Source organism: Rhyacophila brunnea, unplaced genomic scaffold (genome assembly GCF_057557595.1).
Source record: "Rhyacophila brunnea isolate RB1 unplaced genomic scaffold, BYU_Rbru_1.0 scaffold_8, whole genome shotgun sequence".
NCBI classification, from domain to species: Eukaryota; Metazoa; Arthropoda; class Insecta; order Trichoptera; family Rhyacophilidae; genus Rhyacophila; species Rhyacophila brunnea.
The window spans coordinates 21478571-21503471 of NW_028233350.1; the positions used below are offsets into that span (position 1 = coordinate 21478571).

At 29.4% G+C, this 24901-nt stretch overlaps 2 protein-coding genes across 2 annotated transcripts in view; both read right to left on the reverse strand.

The window, feature by feature from the left end:
* Nucleotides 1-24901, reverse strand: part of LOC147064032 (beta-1,4-glucuronyltransferase 1) — a 272860-nt gene that overhangs the window by 16387 nt on the left and 231572 nt on the right. The window lies entirely within an intron of this gene.
* LOC147064033 (trypsin 3A1-like) lies at nucleotides 20221-22328 on the reverse strand. Its single transcript, XM_085959055.1, has 3 exons — nucleotides 22268-22328; nucleotides 21053-21227; nucleotides 20221-20530 (listed from the first exon to the last, which is right to left on the reverse strand). Exons 1-3 carry the CDS (start codon nucleotides 22326-22328, stop codon nucleotides 20221-20223), a joined length of 546 nt encoding a protein of 181 aa, XP_085815181.1.

A 24901-nucleotide genomic window follows, 5' to 3' on the forward strand; every position in this document is an offset into this window, starting at 1 on the left:
CTTGAGGTCGCAAAACACCTTCGGGGCAATTGTATTAATTACATAAACATGTGCGCTAAAGGTTCGTTAGATGTGACGTAACACAATTTGTCGCAAAAGGCAGCTGCTATGAGATGAAATAATTCGCGGTTTGTTTTGGAATTAGAAGTGCGTCCGACCACGGGCCACAGGCGCGGGCCCAGTCCCACAACATGTGATCTGAATCGCTAATGGCGTCTAATTGCCGTTATGGAGTTAGGCTTCAAAATAAACGATGAGAGACAAACTAGAGTGCCTATGGCCACCCGAAATTAGATTCAAACTGGAAGATGATGGGCAACAGGAATATTTTCTCCAAATTTTTAACAAACTCATTTCTATATGAATATTCATTTTTGAATTCAATATAGCTGGCAACCAATGAATATGATAATTTAGAACGTAAATAAATATTGTCTTGTTCTAGTGCCACTAAAAGGTCCTGAGCTCATTATATAATTACGGTAACCCAGTTGTAACCATTACTGCCACGTAAAAACATTATTTAAATTAATACTGCCTATGTAATAATAAATATTATTATGTCTTGATTGTAATTCCAACAGTCAAAATTCCGATAAATGTTAAGAGAGATCTCATCGGTTCTGTTATTATAGAAAATTAATATTGATATTAATACGCTAGGAAGCTATTGGAAACCTAACCTTATTGATATGTCAGTTTTTCAACTTCCAATCATTATTATTATAGTATATAATATATTGTTTTTTTACCATTTTTATCGGCGCTCATTGATAATGTAAATGGTTATTGTAAATAAAGTATAAGTTTATGTACATAATTCACATACAGTATATTATACAGTATAACCACATTTAACAAGATTAATAATTGTGTAAAGTAACTACAATGCTTATTTTGTTAGCAAAAATAAAATTGGCTTACCTTATAACATTGCCATTACTATCAACAAAAATAATATGGGCCAATTTACAATTTACTCTTGATGAGATTATATTTGCACAATTGATGCAAGTAATATGAATATTATTGAGAACAGTAGTTAATACACACACCTACTTGACAAGATGATAAAAGTATATGAGAAGGATTGCTTTGCTATCGAGTCCTGAGGACCCATGATAAATCGCTCGACTCTCATGGAACTTTCTTTTAGATACTTTAATTTAGCACATCGTACTTTCGAAGTATCAAAGACAAGTCATAATAAATATAATAGCCAACTTGACCAACAGAAAGACAAAATGTTGTTTTTGACGTCACTAATAATATATCATGAAATTTATCTTCTACCATTAAGTGCGAGTGAAAATATGATGGTTTGCAGTAATCACTAGAATTCGGTGCAATTTTTTTCTATATTATATTAACGAAATCTATTTTGAATATTTTGACAATGGAATGAAAAACAATTCAATATATTATATTCAATATTATAACCAACATGTTTAAAAATGCTCGTCATCATAGGTGAAGTGATTTTTTTGAAACACTTGAGTGCAACAAATTCACTTACATGAAAGATCACAAAATATACCAATAAAGAAGCAGACAAGACTATGCAATGTAATAGAAGTCACCAAAGCTTTTGATATTATAATACGCATGACATATCATTTGGCTACTGGACAATCGTTGGACGAATGGAGTTATACTTATTAAACAATTACTATTCCAACTTATCTCGCCAAGTTTAGCGGTTTACAATAAATATAAATTACATATATTAAATTCTACGGGATGGTTTTTAAGTCGATATTTCGTATCAAAGCAACAAAATAAACTTAAGTATAAAACACATGGAATGAGATGAAACAATCTCTTTCCTTCTCCATGAGACTATTCAAGAAGAAGACGTTTTTCAAGTAAGTATTATAATAACTGCTGCCTGAATTAATTAATTAATTAAGAAATTTAGTTAATAACTAGGGACCAAAAATAGTTGAAAAAGTTATAAGATGTCTTTACCCAGCAATGGATTGACCCCAGATGATGATGATTGTGACAATATGTCTTGCAAAGATATCCTTGCATCTTAAATTCAATCTCTCCATTGTGTATACCCATCAAATGCAATAGTACATTATTCTAAAGTCTACGTTTGCGAAAGTGGCAAACAACTTTGAAAAGTTTATTAGCTGAGTCGACTACGATGAAACTGGGTAAGTTATGAGGCATGCCAAGACAAGTGGTCCGTCGGTGGTAATGAAGAGTGAACAAACTTGCATCATTTACAAACCGACAACATTTGAGACAGTCAACTGAGTTAACCCTTAGGGAACTTCACATCGGGCTGGACTGCTATTGGAAAAATTTACAATCGTGATCTAATTAATTTATAAAAGTTGTACACGAACGTGAGATTTACTATTTACGAGAATAACTACTATAATGTAAAAGTTAAATATTTAGAATTTCCAGTAAGTTAACGGTTAAGCCTGAAAATTCCGCAAACTCTATATATAAAGATAATTATGCTATATATCGTCATCATCATCAGCCGGGGTCAATCCACTGCTGGATGAAGGCCTCCTCAAGCTTTCTCCAACTCTCTCGGTCCTGTGTCGTTCACTGCCACGTATTTCCGCCGAACTTTACCAGTTCGTCAATCCAGCGGCTTTTAGGGCAACCCTGTGGCCGTTTCGTACCCCTTGGGTACCACTGGATGACGGCATTTGTCCAGCGGCCGTCCTTTCGGCGAGCAATGTGCCCCGCCCATCTCCATTTCAGCTGTTTGGCAACGTCTATTACATCGCGTACTCTTGTCTGCTTGATGCTATATATATCTTTATTATATTATAAAGAAATATGTATACAATAAAATAATATTATAATATTTATAAAATATTAATATAATTTATCGTTCAATTAATATATAAGTACTAAAATATGTTCGGTAAAACTTTTTATTGGAGTCTATCTATTGTCTTCAAATTGTTGATAAACTGCAGCATTTAGTGGTACATATATATGATAATAATATATATTTTTAATTTATAAGATTGTCTCATAATAAGTTGTATTTCTTTTCCATTCAATAATAATTGCAAAAATAATTACAGGAAAAATAACTTAAGCTTATTAATATGGCACGTGATTCTTCATTGTTGACCTTTTTAGAGTAGTTACCTTCTTCTGATTATCTAAATACTCATAACTCAAGCTATGTAATGCAAATACTTCATTCATCAACATTCATTCATCAACCATTCATCAATTATTACACTTTACATTCATTGTCTTGAAAGCCTTGCAATCAATATTTTGGTTCAATATATATATATATATTAATGCTGGAATATTGTGTGGCGGGCTCTGCGTTCAACCAGCTTGGAGTCGCATGGAGGTCAAGGCTGTATTCTGTGAGGACCAAATATCGTTTGTTTAACGCGTGCGTGCTACCTTTGCTCCTGTATGGCTGTGAGACATGGCATCTTACTAAGATTCAAGAGTCTCGGCTTTTGAGCTTTGAGAATCGATGTCTCCGCCGAATCTTAGGGTTACATTGGTACGACCGCGTTACAAACACCCGAGTTCATGAACAGACACAACAGCGTTCAGTGATTATCACGAAGAGACGATTTACGTGGCTGGGACACGTATTCCGGATGCCGCCAAAGAGTGCGAAACTTCGTACCCTTGTGGCACAGCCTCAAGGGTTCCGTCGCCGTGCCCGGCCGTCCCCCACCCTGCAGTGGTGCTATAAAAGCGACCTACGTGCTGCAGGTCTAACATGGCGGGAGGCGCAGGAGTTGGCGATGGAAGGAGGGAAATGACGCCAACTTGTGCTTGCCCTATGCCCCAATGTTAAATGATAAAAATGATAAAAACAAAATATCTAATCTACCAAATACGTATTTGGTCACTGGTATATAGTGACAAATGAGATAATATACTGGCTATTTTGAAAATAAAATCCTGCGAAAAATTGATGTCCTCAGATCTCAGATCGACATAGTACACTACTCTAGTACCTACGGCGTATTAGATCATTATTTTTACATATTACATAATGATAAAAACATCACATAGTATATCTAGATTAGACGACTTCGGCGGACGTATATCGTTTGAAAGACAGCAATCTGTATAACCAAGTAGGATTTTTATAGGTTGACGATATCAACGCCCATGTTAAATGTATCGATTTCCAAGATTGTTGGTTAGCAACGGAGGATGGTCAAGCTTAGAGTCTGTTACTTGTAGAGGTTACTGCTAACAATGTTAATGATATTAGTGGTTTACTGTGCTTTTTTATTATAAATACAAATTTTCCAGTATTTTTGTATGTCTTAAATTAAATAAAACTATTTAAATATTATTAAATTTTAAATATTTAGATATTTTTCACTATTTTTTTTTAAATTTATTCGTTTAAAGTTTTATTAGTTTTATAAAGTTTTAAAGTATAAATTTCAATAATTTGGCACACAAATATAAACATTGCATCCCAAAATAACTCGAGCCATGGTTCGTGTGGCAGTCTGGTATTATCACTTTGTTTTGTTTATTTATTTGCACTGCAAATACATGGAAAATTCAATAATCATTTTTCGGTTCGATTTATAACGGTATTAATTTAGATTTTACTAGATAACCATGGCCGATATCAACCCTGAAACAATATTCTTGGATCTTAACACACACACTATAATAACCAGTGGCGGCTCATGGATAAGATATTTGGAGGTGCTCCAATTGATTAAAAATAAAAATAAATGTTTATTTGGATTATATTTTACTATTAACGCCCCACATGCTCAGCGTAGGTCAAAAATGGAGATTTTATGCTAACCTACGTACCTAACCGAAAAAAAAAACATTTTTTAAAAAACGGTACATGTTCATACACGCGCGTTACCATGATCTTACTTCCTAATTCAGATACCGTTTGTCAATTTATAGCTACGGCCGTATGTTGTAGCTTAGCCACTGGGAAATACCAATAGAAATGGCGCATTTCAAAAAAAATACCACCGTATTCTTAGGTCAATAATTATTATAAAACAAACATTATTCGTAGAATGTTTATCACACTTGAATGGTCAAAGACATAGCTTATAATCAATATATTTAGAATTATCTTTAAATGTGTAAATCTTGCCCATTTTTTATATAATAAAATGCCTAATTCTTGTCAAATTTGGGATCACAGAGATTATCAATATAATTTTTTATCGTAAATATTTCACTATAATAATGTCAACATAAATTTTACCAATGGTTTTATATATTCTTTTAGAAATTAATGAATATAAAAAATTTTAACACCTTTGGACTAAAACATTAGATCGATAGGTTTAAAAGAATACTATTTTATGTAATAAAAATACTTTCTGCAGTCATCAAATGTTTAAAATAAACATAAAGGATAATAAAGCTTTAAAATTATATAAATGGATTAGTACAACGCTTAAGAAATGTCCAGAATCATGCTTTGAAAATAGCATAAAATATCCATTTTGACCTACGCGGCGCACGCCCCCCTTAACATCAAAATTAAATATAAATTAATAATTATTAATTATATTAATAATTAAAATAAAAACTTTGCCTAAATTGCTTGCAGAAAAAAAAATCATTACTAATAGTTATATTCCTTTCCTCGCTGTGGCGGGCATGCTCACGTGCGATGCAAAAACGGCGAAAGTATATTTGTCTATGGGCGAAATACTAAAATCGGACTGTCTGACTCGCAGTACTGATTAAGCTTCCAGCGGCGAGCCCCGCTCCCCGCGCCCCCCTTTGTTACCTCGAGCAAATTCTATCGGAAACGGTACTGTGAAAAATCAAGTACCTACCGTGGTGTATGAAAATATCATTGGACGTTGGATATATCGGTGCGCGGGCGAGCTTATTACATGCTTAAAAAATATTTATATTTTCATATAATATACATAAATTTATGTATATTATAATATTACATTTTTCTCAATTTGCTTGGGGTTGCTGCAGTTCCGCAGTGCATATGGACGAGCCGCCACTAATTATAACGCATTACCGCCGCATCAATCTCATCTCACACGTGATTTAATTATTGATGAAATAATATTTTCTCAAGTTTTCGCACTGTAAACAAAAGGTGAATGAAACTACGAGTATCACCATTGAAGTTGTCTAATGTTATCTTAGTGTCAACTATATTTCAAAATGATTTGTTTAAATAGTCATTCAGCATTAAACGTAATCCAAATGTTTTTGCTAGACGCACGCGTCTGGCACTAAACGACGTGGAAAATAATAAATTCCACCGAATGTTTTGCAACTGACAGTTAAATGTGAATTTTATGTTTAATTACCGTTAAAAAGTTGTAGATTGTGGCGAATCGCTGAAATTTGCACAAGTTAGTATTTTTGTGAATTATTATGTTCAAAAATTCCTGCTTTGCTTTAAATGCGCGAGATTAAAATTGGGAAACATTAAATTTGACTAATTTTTGTGTTAAGTTTAACATTGAACACAATAAGTACAACATTATCATTGTTTATTAACCAACACTCATTAAATAAATGAAACATTTTTTAATAATATGAAGAACCTTATGACTTGCGATTACCTAACATACGAGTTACAAGGCGAGATTTTAATTTGAGGGGGTTAATGCATTAAAAACAAAGAGTTTACCATCTAACAGACACAGAAATCTAAACAATATTAAACTATTAGACCTATGCAATTAAAATGAGGCCCTTTAGCATAGTCCACTCCTCTTAACTAAAAAAATTGTGTTTTACATTATAAAAATTATATATTTTCTAATATAGGTTACTTACTGAACACTCAGATACTGTTTAAACCTCTTTGAAAGCCAGTTACTGAGGTCATCTTGAACGTTTTTTTAAGCTTGTAAGGTAAATGGCTTGATTTATGTACAGTGATTTTTTTCAAACAATATATTGAAACATGGAAAAATACTATAAACCGAAATATTGTAAAATATAATACAACATGATCGAGAATGAATCCTAGGATTATTAGGTATACCTATAGTAAGAAGATATCTCTGCTCTGATAACATTTCTATGAGCTTTGGTTTGCCATGTCGATACGGTTGCACGAAATAGTTCATCATGAGAATGCATCTAGCAAGTCCAACATAATATTATTCAAATGCATTTTTGACGTGTGGTAACAATAGCTATATGCAAAGTACTTTGTAACTAGAGCTTTTAGGAATGCAATTATTTTAATAATAATGTTCGGTTTAAAAAATAACAAAAACTACTGGTTGTAATAATACAATATGCATATGAGTGGAAGTTCTCCACTACATGTAATAATTATTATATTATAAAGATACATTATAAAACAAATAACAGAAGACAAATGCCTTATTACTAAAATATATGTAACTGAACTTCCATCAAATTACCTTCACCATAGTAAATTACATATTGGTTGAAATAGACAATATAATTGTGTTAAAAAAAAAAAAATGCTCCCACAATAATAATTGTGATCATATTATTATATTACCACCAATTTATTTTCAAGTATATAATAATATAATCAATCATCGTGCATTTATTATTTGAATATGTGAAAAGAATACAATATGTTAGAGAGTTACCTAACATAATTTAAATTTATAAAAAAATATGGTAAAATATATTTTTTGAGTTTCGTAATAATATGACATATAACTTCACAATATGAGTTTAATATTATTAATACAACATTTAACGAGATACTAAAAGTCTGTAAGAGTTTTAAATTAATTATCTAAAATGAAGGTTTTGGGCACACGGTTTATTCTGAAAGTGTTCTAAAGCTGTGATGAACAGTGCCATCGTAAACAAAAGTTCTGTTTTAACGACTTCACTTTCAAAATGTCCTTAAAAGCCTTCAAATATTCTCTCTCGCCCCAGTCTATCCCATTCCAGACTGAGCATATAGCAGCTATAATGCAAAGTTATACTAGCAGATTTTTGCGAGGTTTTTTTTATTACACAACCTTCATATTATAAATATAACGTCAAGAAAAATGGAGAAAAAACACATTTTTGACCTTGATTTAAAATTTTTGAATTCATACATAAGTACCAACTAATCTATCCACGTTAAGAGTGAGAATAATGCATCTATTGATAGAATAATATAATAAATTATTGTTAATAAATCATCTGACAAAATTTTCATAGAACTTATTTAACTACATATAAGTGATAAAAATAATCATTAATCTATAATATTTATGCTAACATACGACATATAACGAACATTTTATAACAATTTTTAAACTGCTAGTTTATTTTTGAATTAAACAAAAGATGTTTAGATAATGGTTTTTTTTGTTATTTATACTATAATATATTTGAGATTTTATTGATAGCTGTTTTGGGCTAAAAATCAATCCTAAGAACAGTCTATAGTAATAAATAATAGAAATTTACAAAGGCCGTCACATTAAGGCATAATATAGCGAGAAAGTATATATCACTATTATGTAAATATCTATTTTTTCTTCTCGTTCACAAGATTGGCGTAGTTTTCATGTATTATTATTTATTATATTTTTAACAATTTACATATTATTAAATATTAAAATTATCTAAGAAGAGAACTATTCAACAGGTTAACATATATGTTACAATATTACAGGAACATATTTGTATTAAGTATTTAAAATATGAACTATCAGTAAAATATATTATTAAATTGCAGTTTTCGTATTTGTCGCTGGAAGCTTCATACTCACCCATGTCGTAGAACTATATTAATATTATTATTATCAGTCAGTTACATTACATAATTACGTATATAAATAATAATAAAAAAAACCTAAAATTGTAGATAGTTTGGTTAATCTGCATATTTTTTATAATACTAACGTATAGAAAACTTTCGTAGCAGAATTATGTTCATGACAGTTAATACAACTTTTACAAGTGAAGTCATAAAAGAACATCATACACGTGCGATGTAAAGTAAATTGCATCTCACGTTGTAAAGGTAAGACATTATAAGTAATGAATATGTTTTAGACATCGTATTATAGAATATTCGCTAAAATTAGTTCTAGTAATGTTTTAATCAAGTTAATTAATGAAAAATTTAATTTTATATTTTTTACATAAAGCTTTTTTGATAATGCATTAACAATGCAATACATGTATGTGTGATAGAAATTTATATTAATTTTACCAAAAATCTTGAACTATATTTATATCAACTCCATTTATTGGATAAATCTTTATTGACTAACGATTAGGTTTACTAAATTAGGTTATATTTTAGTCAGCTTTGATTTAATAATATTGTCAAACTTAGTTATATTTTTATCTTGATTCTGGGTCATTAGAAAATGCTTTCTTTAATGTAACCGACATATATTAATAAATCTTCCAAACTGACCAATCTTGGAAAAATTATGAAATTATTAAGCTAGTTTCGAATAGTACCTATATATTATGATATGCTTATAGTGAACTAAATATATGCATAATAAATGCAATATCATCATCATTAGCGTGTCGTAATTCACTGCTGGATAGTATGCTCAACCTCTCGTTCTTTGCTCCGACGCAATTCCCTTCAAAACGATGGTATTTCTATAATCCCGCATACTTTAGAGTAGTCTTTCCTCGAGTACGACTGGATTATCGCAATCGTCCAGCGGCCCTTTTTGTCAACGAGCAATATGTCCGACCTATCTCCATTTAAGGGTTCTGGTATTCTCTCTTTTGGTCTCTAATCCATTCGATCCCTTTTCTGTCGTTATGCGTGATGCTTAATATATTTTTCATTTAACATACATAGTTTTAAAATATTTCTGAGAAATCCACCAGAAAAAATCTTTTTAAAAACCCAGCAGGATTCGAACTTGCGCCCCCCCTCCCCCCCGAGATTCGCGCACATGTGCGCTGACCATTATTCTTTACGTATATTATCTAATTTTGACGAAGTTAACTAATGATTTTTACAATATTTTCTGAAGCGCGGTCTTAATTGTCAAATTATGTATGTTTAATAAAAGATTTCTATATTATTCTTAAATCTTGTGAAAAAAAAATTAATTAAATACTTTTCAATAGGTACCAAGTTGCGCAACTCTTGATGTTTTTATTTCTCTGTTAGTTCTGACCATGAGTACCTACATACCTATATTATGGATATACTGACGATAATAGTAATATCATAATTTAATTCTAATTCTGATTACTACTATTTATATAAATAATACCTATATTAGAATTTGTGAGATTATTCAGATCACTCACACAATTTATTCTAGCTGATTCATTCATGGCGGTATAAATAAAAACTTTTTTTATCTGCAAGAGCCCCTTCTCTGTGAAAGCTTTTATACTGCGAAGCTTTTCTATTTAACAACCTATTACTGGTGATTTAATCTTAATGAAACGCCTGAATCCTTCTGGTTCACGACTATTTCTGAACATCCGGTTCAAACGAATGCCATTCGTGGCTTGACACTTCTCGGCACTAGTTTCATTTGCAGTGTATCTTTTGTTAAGGAATGTTTTCTTTTATAAGGCAGCGAAAAAATGCTAAACAAAAGAAACACAATGATTGTTTTTTTGCATTGCGATGGGATGTTATTCCAATTCGATTAAATTGGTTTAGCCACACTTTTTCCATTTCATTGTAAATTAATGGAAATTTCAAACAGTTTGTGGTTTTTATGTTTGAAGTATTCAATATTTATACAGATTTTAGTCAAAAGATCCATTTTTAGAATGCCTTTAAAAATATGTCTTCATTTTTATTGATTTTTTGAGACAAGTACCTCTGAGGTATTTATAAAACGTATTGCTACTTTCTAAACTAATTTGTATAGGCAGTTGTTTTTTTTGTTTTTGTTTTAAATATAGAAATAGAAATAAAAAAACAATTAAAATGTGCACATTTTTTGGGAAAAGAATATTTTGTTTCTCAACATGAACTTTTTTAGGGTTACACACTTGATCCAATATTTTTCCATGTTTCATATAGTTTGAAAATAGATTTATTGAACTCTGCAAACTGCAAAATAGTTATTCACTGTAGTGATGATAATATTATCTTGATTCTTCAGAGCATAAATAAATATAAGGAATATTGTGGATAGAAAACACTGGTCATTACCTTCTTAGCACACAAAATGGTCTTCGTCTTCCACGCAGCAATTTATTCCAGTATTTATTAACATTGTTACTGCCGTTTGGAATCTGGTGTATAGTAGTGGAGTCAAATTTTATTAACAATCTCAAATAGACGATCAAAGGTTTTTAGATAACGATTTAATGTTGCCAAATACTGCAAGAAGTAGTTTATTTGATTGCATTTTTGGTCGGTAGTCAACAATCGGGGTATATATCGAGCGATAATTTCTTCACATACTTTTAATATACAACCATTCACTTTGGAAACATTAAAATATTAACAATCGTACTCACATGTATTTGGTGGTCCTTTATTACAGTCTTACGTGTTTCTTAATAAATTTTTCCATCATTTGGGCATTTGTAGTCTGATTAATTTTTATACGGCCAGGCTTAAATTCATTTATCCAAATAATAGTATTTAATGTTTATAATGCCCAAAAAGTTAATTTAACTTGAGTTTAATCTCCTCTATTTTCTTCTAATTAAAATGTTTTGTAATCGCGCTACACTTCTTTTTACGATTCCCACAAAAAATGCCAATTTATACAATTCAGATAACTGTCATCGAAACTGACAGACACCCTTTAAATAATTATGTTGGCACCAGTTATTTTACTTTATAAATTATGGTTTCATTTTTAGAATAATTGAAAATTTATTATTTGTTTCATATTACTCTTACTAGTCATAGTGCAATGTTTCTTAACCTTTTTACATCCGCGGACCACAAAAAAATCAAAAAAAAAAATCGGACCATCGACATTAGAATAAAATAATAAATATTTATACCTCTTTTTTTATACTTATTCAAAATAATTATTTTTGCAATACAGTATACTGATATAAAAATATTTATGTATATTAAAGCAGACAAAAGTTAACAAGTCATTTCCGGAAATGCTTGTTAATTCATTGTGAACCCTTGTAGGTGCACGAGTTCTGAAAGATATTTATTAGTTGAAATTTAATATAAGCTTTCAAAAATGGATACTAACTATTTTTGAACTGCAGATAATTTTTGCGGCCCACCCAAAAATCTTCGCGGACCACCGGTTAAAAAACTATGCTCTATTGTATATATTCAGTCAACAGTGACCAACCTATTTTTGAGAGAAAATGCCACCATAAGAAGAAGAGATGATATAATCACCTAATATGTAAATAAATGGTATTTCATACGTAAATATTAACATGTCAGTAATTTTGACTCAAACAATCATTAATTTACAATGACTGCGAATAAATTTAAAAAATGTATTCGTTTTAATACTTGTTATTATTAACATAAAAGAAAATAATGAATATATTAAAAAACATAAGGTATTTAAGGTGTTAAATTATTTTTATTTTCTTAACACTTACCAAAACTCCGTCAAAAAGTTACAATAATAACTTTTTCATTTTGTTCACATGTATAGTTTCAACCTGTCGCTTTTGCGTTGTTTGCTACGAGTATTAACTTTAATATATTCGCCAAATATCTAGTTCGATAAAATTAATCGTTAACCATTTCATAAAAGAATAAACTTTTTAAATTTTCCACCCCTAATTTAAACCTTCTCTTGTATTGTCATTTTATTTAAAATACTTCACTAAAAATATAAAATGAATGGTCAGTAATCTCTCGTATAATCTACGCTAGCCACCAATGAACGTAGCCGCGTAGCAGGTCGTAGCAGTCGAGGTGCTATGAGCTGCTACAACCCACCCTCCATACACCCCTCCATACAGAGTTTAATTTCACACTACGCCGCACATCGTTTTAAACACATTCAAATTAACACCAAACAGACACAATAAAAATGCACGTTACCTGCATCAACGCAAAAAACTTATTCATTATTCATTTTTAAATAGCAAGTAATTATTTTACATATTATAATTTCATATTTTCCCAATTATCAAGCCTGAAATGCACACAGGTTTTCTACATAGCTAAAATTTAAAAAAAGAATCAAAAAATGATTATTTAAAATAGCGTTGTTATCATTTTCATACATACGAAAACATAGTTATTAATTATTAAAATACACGTTCATATTATGAAAAAGTTTACAAGACTTCTGACCATTTGGGTGACATAAATAATATAGATTATAGATATCAGAATATAGTTCCTAAAAAATAACAAGAATTTAGATATTTATCGTACATACTTGGACGGGCTTTCCACCTAGACTTATCTACAATTTGACATCCATACGGTGAAACAAAGAATGCACTCAGGTCTAATCCGCGATATTCTCATTTTCAAAAGCAATATATATAATATTACTCGGTTACCACTTTACAAAACAAATGAAAATAGATAACCTGTCATTCGAATTAAAAATGTATTATAAAATATTGAAAACTTATAAATAGAAATAATCTATTTGAGTCTTAAGTATCTTAAGAATCTTAAGAGTTAATATTTTAATAAATGTGGATTAATATTACTGTATGGGTTTGTCAGGTCGTCATTCATATTATAGTTTGCATTAATTAACCGAAATTCACCTAAAAGATTTTTTACATAGTGTCTGATACTATTCAAGTGAACATCTCTCTTTTCAACCAATACGAATATTAAAATCTCTTGCATAAATTTACCATAATTATCATGTTTAATGTATGGCCTGCAACGATTCACGTAAAACGTTGTCAATGTTTACAATCCGCCATGGTTAAGATAATTTACCACAATTTCTTTAATATTTATGTTATTTTTTTATCAAAATTTTAATAATAAATACATACACGATTTTAATAATCTAAATAATTTCCTTTGCAACATCTTCTTCGCTATATTCATATATGGATTGATGAGACATATGAACACAGCTATTGTAAATTCATTATTTGAGGCCGTTAATATATTTCATCCCTAAATAGGGTATTTGAGAAGCTATTGTATCATTCAAATATACAATATATACATTTTGCCCGAAATTGTATCAATTCGAATCATTATAATTTGATGTCACAAAACATACATATCGGCACATAAAACACATGTACACTAACTTATACATATTGACTTTTCAAGATATGACTGCTACAAAAGACGACTATTAGTATTACATTATTTATTTATTTCTCGTTGAATATCAAAAATAAAAATTTAACAATGTATGTAGGTAACACAAGTTTTCAAAATGTTAAAATGCTAAATAAAATAATATATTATGGTTTAAAATTCATCGATTTATTAAGATAAATAACTCATTTAAGTTACAAGAAAAACAATAACTAATTATATATTATATAAACATTAATTTCATCGTTGCGTTAAGTGTGCATAATCAAAAATTCAAATTTTGTTTCTTTCTCGTCAAACTCCTGTTACTCCACGGATCCATTCGCTGACTGTCGCAACATTGGCGACTACCGACGGGTATATTGGACTGCCACATGTGACGCCAAACGAAATTATTCCGATCGCAATGTTATTATACACCACCGGTCCACCGGCATCGCCCTGTAATGGTTACAATTCAAAGTGGATATTTGAGTGATTATTTTCTAAGTTGTTTATCATGTTTATTTATTCGTAAATATACTAAAATGTATACGGTATATTATTGTATCCCATTCACAAGTAAATTTTATAAACCAAAACTGATTATTAAAGTTAATGTAATAAAAACTCTAGGATTTTTGAAGTTATACCTCTTTTGGCGCATTTGGGAAAACAGATCAGAGTGTATTTTTGGCGTGTGACGCCGATGTAACACCTTTGACGTGTAACGTGTAACACGATTTATTATTATGATTATTTTATAGGATCTAGGCTATATTTATAAGTATTATTTATGAGTAAAATTATATATCAATAAATAAATAAATTTTGTGAATGTTGAGTTGGTAAATAATTCAAACAATGGTATGTTGTAAATTTACAATATTTAGACACTTCATACACAAAAATACATATTTTTACAGTTAAGGATAATATTTGTCGCATATACCATGTCAATTTATTTATTAGCTGTTTATAATAATTGAAGACAATAATAATTATTATGTTTCATCACAAAAGCCAATATCACATTTCAGTTAAACCATTAAATAGGCTATGTTTTACTTTTGATTTGTAATACATTATTATTGTTAACGAAAATAGTTCTACAGTCATCTGCATAAGCAAAGATGGTCGAAATAGCGGTTTGCTAAATTTTTTAATCACAGGTTTTGAGATTTTTTCTTCCAAAGTAGGTACATTCTGTAATAATATTATTTATTTGCATCTATAATTTTATTGCTGATGGTATGAAAATGTACGGTACGGAAATGAATATAATCATAATAACACGCCAATAAAATTTGATATTTTAATAATTCATCATGGGCACTTCTGAATCGATTATAACCGATGTACGGCAAAGATGAGTTTTTTTGTTTTGTTAAGCCAAAAAAGTATAACTTTTAACGCACGTACATAAGTACACACACCGATTTTTTTCTTTCATCACTACTATGAACTAATGAGAGAAATATAGTAGTATTAAAACAAGAATATAACAGTAGCAGTCAAATAATCACAAAAACCCTGGGCTTGAAAAAAATACATATTATACTGTGACCTCTCGAGGAGTTGAGTTATGTTAAGTTTCTGTATAAAAATCCAACGCACTACGCATTGGTCAACAAGGATCGCAATTTGTGTTCACGTTAGATCAATTTTAGATTAGTTATTTATAAATAGAAACTTTTTATTTAAACGTGACTTCAACAAAATATCAGTATGCACACTACTTGGTAGCTAAGTTGAGAGAATATCTACATAATATTATCTTTAATAGAAGCTTATTATTTTTCAATATATATATTTTGATAATGGCTAACAACCATTCACTGTAAAAATATCTATTAATATAGACCTCCATATTGTAAAGATGCTCCGCTAAAAGTAAAGTAGCATTATTTTCTACTTATAACTAAATATATTTTGTTTAATGAAATTTATTGTAATCTGCAATACCATGTAGGAATTTTATGTATCTCCAATTACATTATTAATCAAATATGTATTATATAAATTACTTTAAATATATACATACATAACATGCACCTGTTCCTCCAAGTATAATTTTTCCAGCGCAAAACATGCGATCGGTGAGTGTAGCCATACTGCCATACAGGAACGAACATATCAATTTCGGAATTATTGGGACCGTGACCGCCTTCAGTGTGGGAGAATAACTGGATGACATCGACTAAAAACGTCAAACAAATCGATTGGTAAAATTCCAATTCCATACAAAATATAAGTTGGCAATTATTACTGACGACCTGCGTCAGTATTTATGTGACGCTGTACTCGTTGATGAGTGATACCTATTTCACGGTGGACAGTTAAGTCAATAGCTATAAAACGTTCATTACGAAACGATTTATATTTAATACCAAATAAAACTGTGACATCGATCATTTTACGTGACACTATCATAAATCAAAGAAAAATATTGAATTAATTAAATACGACCATTCTTATAATAAATAATTATTTCAATTAAAAAACTACTAATAATTTATTGGTGATTAATTAAATCGAAAGGCAATATTATGATATCTATGAATTATCAAATTATAATGTACAAAATTAATAATTAGTGTAAAAAAATACATTCGGTGACATTACAGAGAGAGCTATATTAAAATTTTGACATTTATATTTTTTGGCTTAGTATATTAAAAATGTTGGACTTGTTATTAATGTAAGTACTTAAGTTTGTATAAGACGAATGTAATATGCAGGTAAGACTTGTTATTAATTAAAAAATATAGCTGTTAAACAATTTAATCGTATTCTCTAAGGATATGAATAAGTCAGTTACCTCCATTTTACAACGTTTTTTTTAGCTCGTATTCTTATTTGTTCGGTAGTTGTTTGTCCGGTACAAATCTTGCAATCCATTTTTAACTAACTTTTGGACTAGCTACACATTTGAAACTTTTAGAATACATCAGAACATGATGCCAATGCATTTTTTTAATACTTTTAGCGATCTTTAGGTAGAATTTAATACATTTTCGGTTAATTCTGTTTTGTATGAAAAGTTATTTCGATACCATTATTGGTTGCTAGGGGTCCTAGCAACTAAATTATTAATATATACGTGCGTTACTATAGAAATCAGTATTAAATGACATTTCATTATTCAGTATTTCTATCAAGTACAAATTTTTTTGATCGTTTAAGCTAGTCAAGTCAAGTTAATAATTATCATTCAACAGAAAATTTAAAAAACGTTATATATAAAAAGCTCTTTTTATCTTGTAATTATTTTATTTTTAACTATAAAATCTAGATCTAAATTAAGCTTATAATTTACTTGCAAATTCAGTAACATCTATCAGCCCATAAATGTATTATATTTTTATTTTACTAATAGTAAAACATGGTTTTGTTGTAATTTTTATACATATTATAATAGATTATATTTTATTCTACTCCACTATGTATGTGAATTTCTCAGATAAGCTTACAGAGGTATTTGACTTTGTAAGTATTGTTCTCATATTTCAAGAAAACGTTAATAAAGTACTAATTTATATTATTATTTATCAATTAGGTATACAATATTATAGATTCTTTTTAAGCTCGATTCTATTGTTTGTTATCAATTATTTCAATAAATATTCAAATTATCAAAAAGCTTTTATTCAATAACGAAAAAGGAGGCCGCTACTGATTAAGTTTGTGTGCCTCAATTTCGGCCTTTGTTTTAAATAAAGTCCCGGCATCGAAAATATTAATCAATCAAACTGGTTTTAATTAAGGAGGCGGAAACTTTGTAAATATGGATTTATATTCAATCAATCAAAGAGCTCGTTTTTCTTTTGGACTTAACATTATCAGGGTTGCCAACATTATGTGCTTTTTTTTACAAAATATGGCATTAGCATCAGCTGTCTTACAAAAACCCAAAACATGTGCAGTGCATTAAATCTGCAGATTCCTGAGACAGCATAATTACCTCTTAATTTTTTTTAAACGCTATAATCAAATAAAATGAATATCAACGTAATGGCCATTTTGTAACTTACATAGGCACTTATAATTATATATTATTAACTTATTATTATGTTTAATGTAAATTACACTAATTAAGCGAAACACAATGTTTTAACGCGATGTTTTAGTTTAGTATGTAACTTATATGTTGTAAATAAACAGTAAATTATTCGTTAAAAATCTTCTGACAAAAAAGATGTATGATTTTAAACGTTAGATATATTTTTAAAATGATATGGTTCTGTTGTTGTTTATATACTCTACATAAACCTATTTCACTGCGGAAATATTTCAAAAAACTTCTGTTTGCACAAATTTTAATTGTAATTTAAAACTTTGATTTTTTGCATTGGTGTGTTTTTATGTAGGTATGTAACATAACAGAATTTAAAATTGCTTAGTAAAATTTTACAATTTCATAAGGAATCAACACAGAGAATTATTGCCGTCTTATAATTTTTAAATAATCATTATTCCTAAACGAGGGTTTCGATTTTATGAGCAATTATATTTTTTTAATTGTGTCTACAATAAATTCGAACGACAAAAATAATCGATTAGCTTAGCTACACTCAAAACCATGATTTGTTTTAAATTTTCTGTAAGTATAGGTTTCTACAATAAGATTTTTTTTTAATAAAAAGTTTAGTTATTCAACCTGTTTCGAATATTTTTATCAATAACAGTTGGCAACATTGAGTATTATTCTGTTCTCTGGATTTGTTTATAGAATATAGTATGATACCTACCAAAGTTATATTACGTTATACAATATGGCGCGTAAACTTAACAATAATTGATTTTAAATTTTAATTAAAAATGAAACGAGCTGTTGATTAGAAGTCAGTATTTTTATAACTAATTATAATCTAAAAACTATACAGAATTTGAAAATTCAATTACTTGATGGATTGTGATTATACAATTTAGTCTCCTCTTGTCTTATACTGAAAATTCTTCTAAACAAATAAACCCTTGAAATAAGATGACCTGAATAAACAAGTTGATAAACTATTATTTATGTCAGCATTTACTTAATAGTATTCCATTTTACAAAAATATAATATACATTATGATAAATTCTACAGGATATTATTAATTGTTATATATTATAACCTGTAGGAAAGAAACTTGATACGATTTCCATGTAAGAATGTATGATTCTTGGATGGTCCCAGGGTGAAAGAGAAAGATCACGTCATTTCATTCTGTGAGTTTTTTACTTAAGCATAGACAAGTCAATTATTTTTGTAGTCTTGATAAAGGTGTTGTAACCGAAATAGCTTTCGATTTAAAAAAAATATCCAGTAGATTTTAATAGAGAAGCTATGTTTTGATATTATAAAATGTATTGATAATGATAATTATGTAATTATGTATGCAAATATTAAATACATACATACATATATGTATCAGGAAAAGTTGTCTTTAACTCATTTACTGCTGACTAGATAAAGATTTTTTAATTACCACCTTTAAAATTCACATTAATTACATCGATCGGCCGCCTGGTCATTACGCGCCAGGTGCGTCTTCAGCGTCCAAAGTATTAATAATGTATTTAAAACTCAAAATATTGATATTAGATTAGTATTTATTTTCATATACTTACATTAAATACTAAAAACATTTTAATTTATCAAATTGTTTTAAAAACTTTTTCTAAATGAGTATAAGAATAAAATTATAAAAATTGAATAAATTTCATAACTATCAATTTTTTAAACAGTAAATAGTAAGCGGTAAAAATACAATTGTTGGTTTAAAGTATTTTTTTTCAAAATGTTGATTATTTATGAATAAGTAACATAAAAAAATGAGAAATGAAAAAAATACGCAATATTATTTATTTTGGATTATAAACTTTCATTTTTGTTCACATATTCTTCTATTATAAACTGCGTGGACTAAAAATGGCTCTAATAATATCATCAATATTAACTTGCAGTAGATAACAGTTAATAGACTAAAATTACTTTATTATAGTGATTCAAATTCTTGTCAAAATTATACTCATGGTGAATCATTAAAAATAGTTTAAAAAGCATGACTCTGTTTGAATTAAAATAGTGATGATAATCATAACTTTGTTTGACAAAGTTTATTAGATATCGTCAGTATGTACATTTTTCAGTCATTCTAAAATTATAATAAATTTGTGATCTTACCGATGTAATGCCCCATCCAGATAATGATACAAAGGCCAACAACGGTATAGGAGTCCCCTGAGTAGGAATAGCGATGGCTTTTATATTTGTACCAAGCGTAAGAGATTCATTAAGTCGTATCAATGCATAATCATAGTCGAAATTGTTGCTCCCGTTAAAGGAGGAGTGAATTTGAACAATTGATGGAGTCCTCAGAACGCCGCCTGAGTCAAGAGATGCAGAACCGGCGCGAATTTTGATCACTGAATTATCAGCTCTATAATAAATGATAAAGGCAAATAAAATAATAAACAAAATGACAAGTCTTATGTTGACTAAGTTTCTCTGATCACACTATCGTGTCCACAGTCAAAGTGAATCTAATTCAATTGATATTGTATGGGAAATATGATATTGATTGATTATATCAATATAAATAAACTAACACTACTATTTTTATTGCAAAACACTAACATTTGCTTATTTAAGTATTTTCACTAGTTTTAAAATATTTTTATTATTGCTAGTCTTTTGTTTTTTTATAGATAATCGAACAGTACATTTTTTTGTCGGAAACAAATAAATACCATTAAATACAATAATTTAGTACCGTATTTGAATTGGTGGTTGAGCGGATAACTCGTAACTATTTCGCGTTAAAAATGTATAAAGTTAAGTTCTGTTTCGCAAAGATCCATACCGAGTTGCAAAACTATTCAATTTGTAGAAAATATAACATAAAATTCTTTAATAACCCCGCTTTATCACAATCATTTACAATGGGGCATGTTTTGCTTACCCTTCAATGCAGTGCGCTGCTGTCATAACCCAATTAACAGAAATAATAAATCCACTGCAAACTACAACATCCGCTACTTTAATAGTAACTTGGTGAGGAAACTTGTCTATGGTAGCAGTTTCACCACCCGCTATTCTATTTTCCCCAATTGTGTTATCGTCTACTTCGGGTGCACCTAGAATTAACCATTTCTGTATAATGTAAAAATCCAAATAAGGCAACCTCCATTTTCAATCAATGGACGTAAGAACACTCTTTCACATACGAAATCCTAAGTCAACAGTATAGGTCATCAAATTTGTTAATCCAATAACACAAATTTTAAATAATCAATGTTTATTTTTTTTCCATTATTTTTACTTGATAGAAAGAGCAACATTATTATTTCATTTATTTTTTATTTTTTTATCTTGTTACAGTTTTATTAATTATGGAATAAGTACGAACTATTTGTTATTTCAAATATATGAAATTATTTACGTTAGACGTACATCTGTAGATACATTAGACACATAATATTATAACAAAAATGATGTAGAGAAATAATTAACGTAAACCTAAATAGATTGAATACATTTTTCAACCATAATATGAATCTGTATTTATTTATGCTTATACAAATTGAATTTTTTGAACAAACACACATGTTCAGACATATTATGTAGAAGTTTGTGTATTTTTTTTTTATTATTTTAATGCAGCACACACAAGTAAACTATTGGCGCTTGTACACGTGCATAGATTTAATTGCACCAATGGTATGTATTTTATACTATCGCGATAATAAGTGTTTACACGTAAAAGTGCTGACTGTCTCGCCAATGAGATTGGAGATCCTAGACTTCAAGAGTAAGCGAGACGCGATGTTGTAATTTATGGTATTATTTGACAAATTGTGAAAATCGGTTTACCGCAAAACGAGTCTCTGCGCGGTATAGTTTATTTTTGCCATCAGGTTCGCCAGATATCGTACAAATTCCAACTGTAAGGTACCTACGTAAAAATTTAGAAGTTTCTGAACCTCTTTGATTTATGCATGCAAGCTGGCAACTTGGATGATAATACATGTTTACACGTGTATTTTCTTGTTATGGGTGCGATAATACGTACAGTCAGCAGTAAATACTTGCATGTGTAAACGGGGCATAATGGTTTTATTAGCTATATGACAGTGTTTTACTCAATAAAATATTTATATTATACAAATTTCTTTACCTTTTACGAAGAGAAATAAGAGTTGCAGTGTAATAAATGACAATACTTTAAAAGACAACATGTTGAACTGAATGACAAATAAATTAATTATTCCCTTTATATATAAAAGTAATATGGTGAAAAAATAACAGGTCTTGCCGTCTTGATAACAAAAATTATTATTTCTTTTTGCAGTAATTGTCTAATGAAACGATATGCATATTTTTTAATCATTTATTTAAACACGTTTTTCTTGGTAGGTATCGAAAGAAAAAAAATAAAGGTGTTCAAAGTTATAATAAAATGAAAACTTATTTTGTAAAGTAAAAATTTTAACCACGTTTTCGAAACAACGAAACATTAACAAATGTTTACGTTTAAAGTTCCAAAGTAAATTTTCGTAAAACAATACCAGAAGCTTGTTATTAAATCCATAAATCCTGTTCGTTCATAAACATCTTCAATTCGAATTTTTGCTCGGGAGATTTTTTATTCGGAAGAGGGTGAGAAAATCATAATATATGCAGCTAGCGTTACATATTATAAATATATTTTTATACTTAAATATTTCATACATTTAACAATGAGGATAGTTTTAAATTGTGAATTACTTCTAATCTCATTATTTTAATATGTACAATCACGACGTTACAATATTTGTATAGTATATAATATATATACGATGGCCGAGCGGCTTATGTGTTGCCTTATAATGTCGTCGGTCCCAGATTCGAACCATAGACCTATCAAATACACATATTCTTTTTCAATATGTACTCAATATTATGGACCTAATGGATTGAGCAAGTGGCTAAGATCCATTTCTCGTAATAACTACAATCTGTTAATACGAACTATTTCTTTTATTCAACGAATTATTCACAAGATTTGAGATTGTAACATTCTATATGCATAATTTGAAAAATTCTAAAAATGATTATTTTTAGTGTGTACAGTATGAATGAGATGTTTTCAAATTATGTATTTTCTATTAATAAAATTATAGTGTCACTTTGTTTGTCCGTTTGCTTGGGTAAAAGTCCAAAACTAATCAACCAATATCGATGAAACTTGCACAGCTTATACGCTACATTAGTTTTTAACCAGGTAGACTTTTATAACGAAAATATAATATTATATTAAAAGAGACTTATCATTATTAATAACACAAATGCAACAACGTAAGGTGAGGCGCACACTTATAAATTGAACAAATTATGTGCCAATACTTTGCATCAATATGACGAGAAACAAGCAAGCTACTAATTTCGTAGTTGTGTAATTATTTCTTTCCGTATTTCATGCGGACATGGTGGTCGACTTTTTTGATTGGTAAATTAGGGTGTCTTATCAATAATCGATAAGTCCACATTTGAATATTTAGGGTAAATATTTTGTTTGTGTTTCAAGCATAAGTGGCTGATATTTTTACATTTCATTACCCAATAAACCCGTCTCGCCCGGTACGCAATAGAAATGTGTTTGAAATCTACTCAGTCAAAGTTTATTTTTCTAAAACTATCATCTCATAAATAAAGAAAACCTCAAATTAAAGCAGAAATCTAAGATGTGTAGAAAAACTTTATATTAAAATATAGATGGAGCTTTTTTCTCAGCGGCGAAAACTACATATTTTTTTTACTTGATTCAAAAAAAGCTTCAGTGAGTTGGACGATTGATTAGCAAACGTTTCGTTTAAAACATCTATGGAAGTGTGTGTTAATACTGTAACCTCCATTTTGTGGGGCACATATGCCATGGCTAGGAACGAAAATGATTGTTTACAGTTTTTTTTCAGAATCGTACAATTAGTAAGAAGTCTACATTTTTTACACAACACATTTTTATCCTCTTAAAAGAATACAATTGGCGTGTATAAGTATTACCTACACATGTATTAGCATTACAAGAGGACTCATAAACTTGTTAAAGATTACTTCTTTTTTAACGTACTTATAGAACTACTTTTAAATGTGACTTAGTTGATCAGGCCATTTTCTCAAGAAAGACTTTAATTGAAGATACCTAACTACTCAGGTAGCTACTCTTCAATAGACTATAAGGGAAACCCAGACTTAAAGTCTTTGGAATATGTGGAAGACGTCACTCACGGCAGACAGTGAATAACATGTCCTGTAAAGATCATCAAAGACCAAATTAACTTGTAACAGGTTTAATTTTCGGTAGTTGGTGAAATTGAACAACTATTTCTTCACACTATCGTGTGTTATATCCATATGAACTCTTGCTTTTCGCCCATTGGAGACAATTGGCGCCAATTTGATGCCGCTGTTGACTAATTTTGGATAATTGATGTCAATTTGGCGACGGGCCTTATTATCCAAGATATTTTTTTCAGTTTTAGTAAAATCATTTAAATTTTAATACATAATTTGTTGTTGGTTTATAGTTTGTAATCCGTTGGTACATCTTATATTTCTTTAAATCCGTGTTCAATGGGTTAAAATTAACATAATATGAAACTCAGGTTGCAGAATGACGATATATTCATATTATATTATGTGATATTCTATTCAAATGACTCAAATTATAATTTTGTTTCAAATAAATTGATTCTGTTAATGTGCTAACCTTTGTCAGTGCAATACATGCACTTTGTCTAAATGGAAAGTCACAATGTGGTATGGAACTCCT

What these genes read in the sequence shown, in the direction of transcription:
- LOC147064033 (XM_085959055.1), bottom strand. Translation starts at nt 22,328, where the DNA reads ATGTTGTCTTTTAAAGTATTGTCATTTATTACACTGCAACTCTTATTT. An exon ending in CTTATTTCTCTTCGTAAAAG is followed by an intron (nt 21,228 to 22,267) that starts GTAAAGAAATTT and finishes GGTTAATTCTAG; the next exon opens with GTGCACCCGAAGTAGACGAT. An exon ending in GCAGCGCACTGCATTGAAGG is followed by an intron (nt 20,531 to 21,052) that starts GTAAGCAAAACA and finishes CATTTATTATAG; the next exon opens with AGCTGATAATTCAGTGATCA.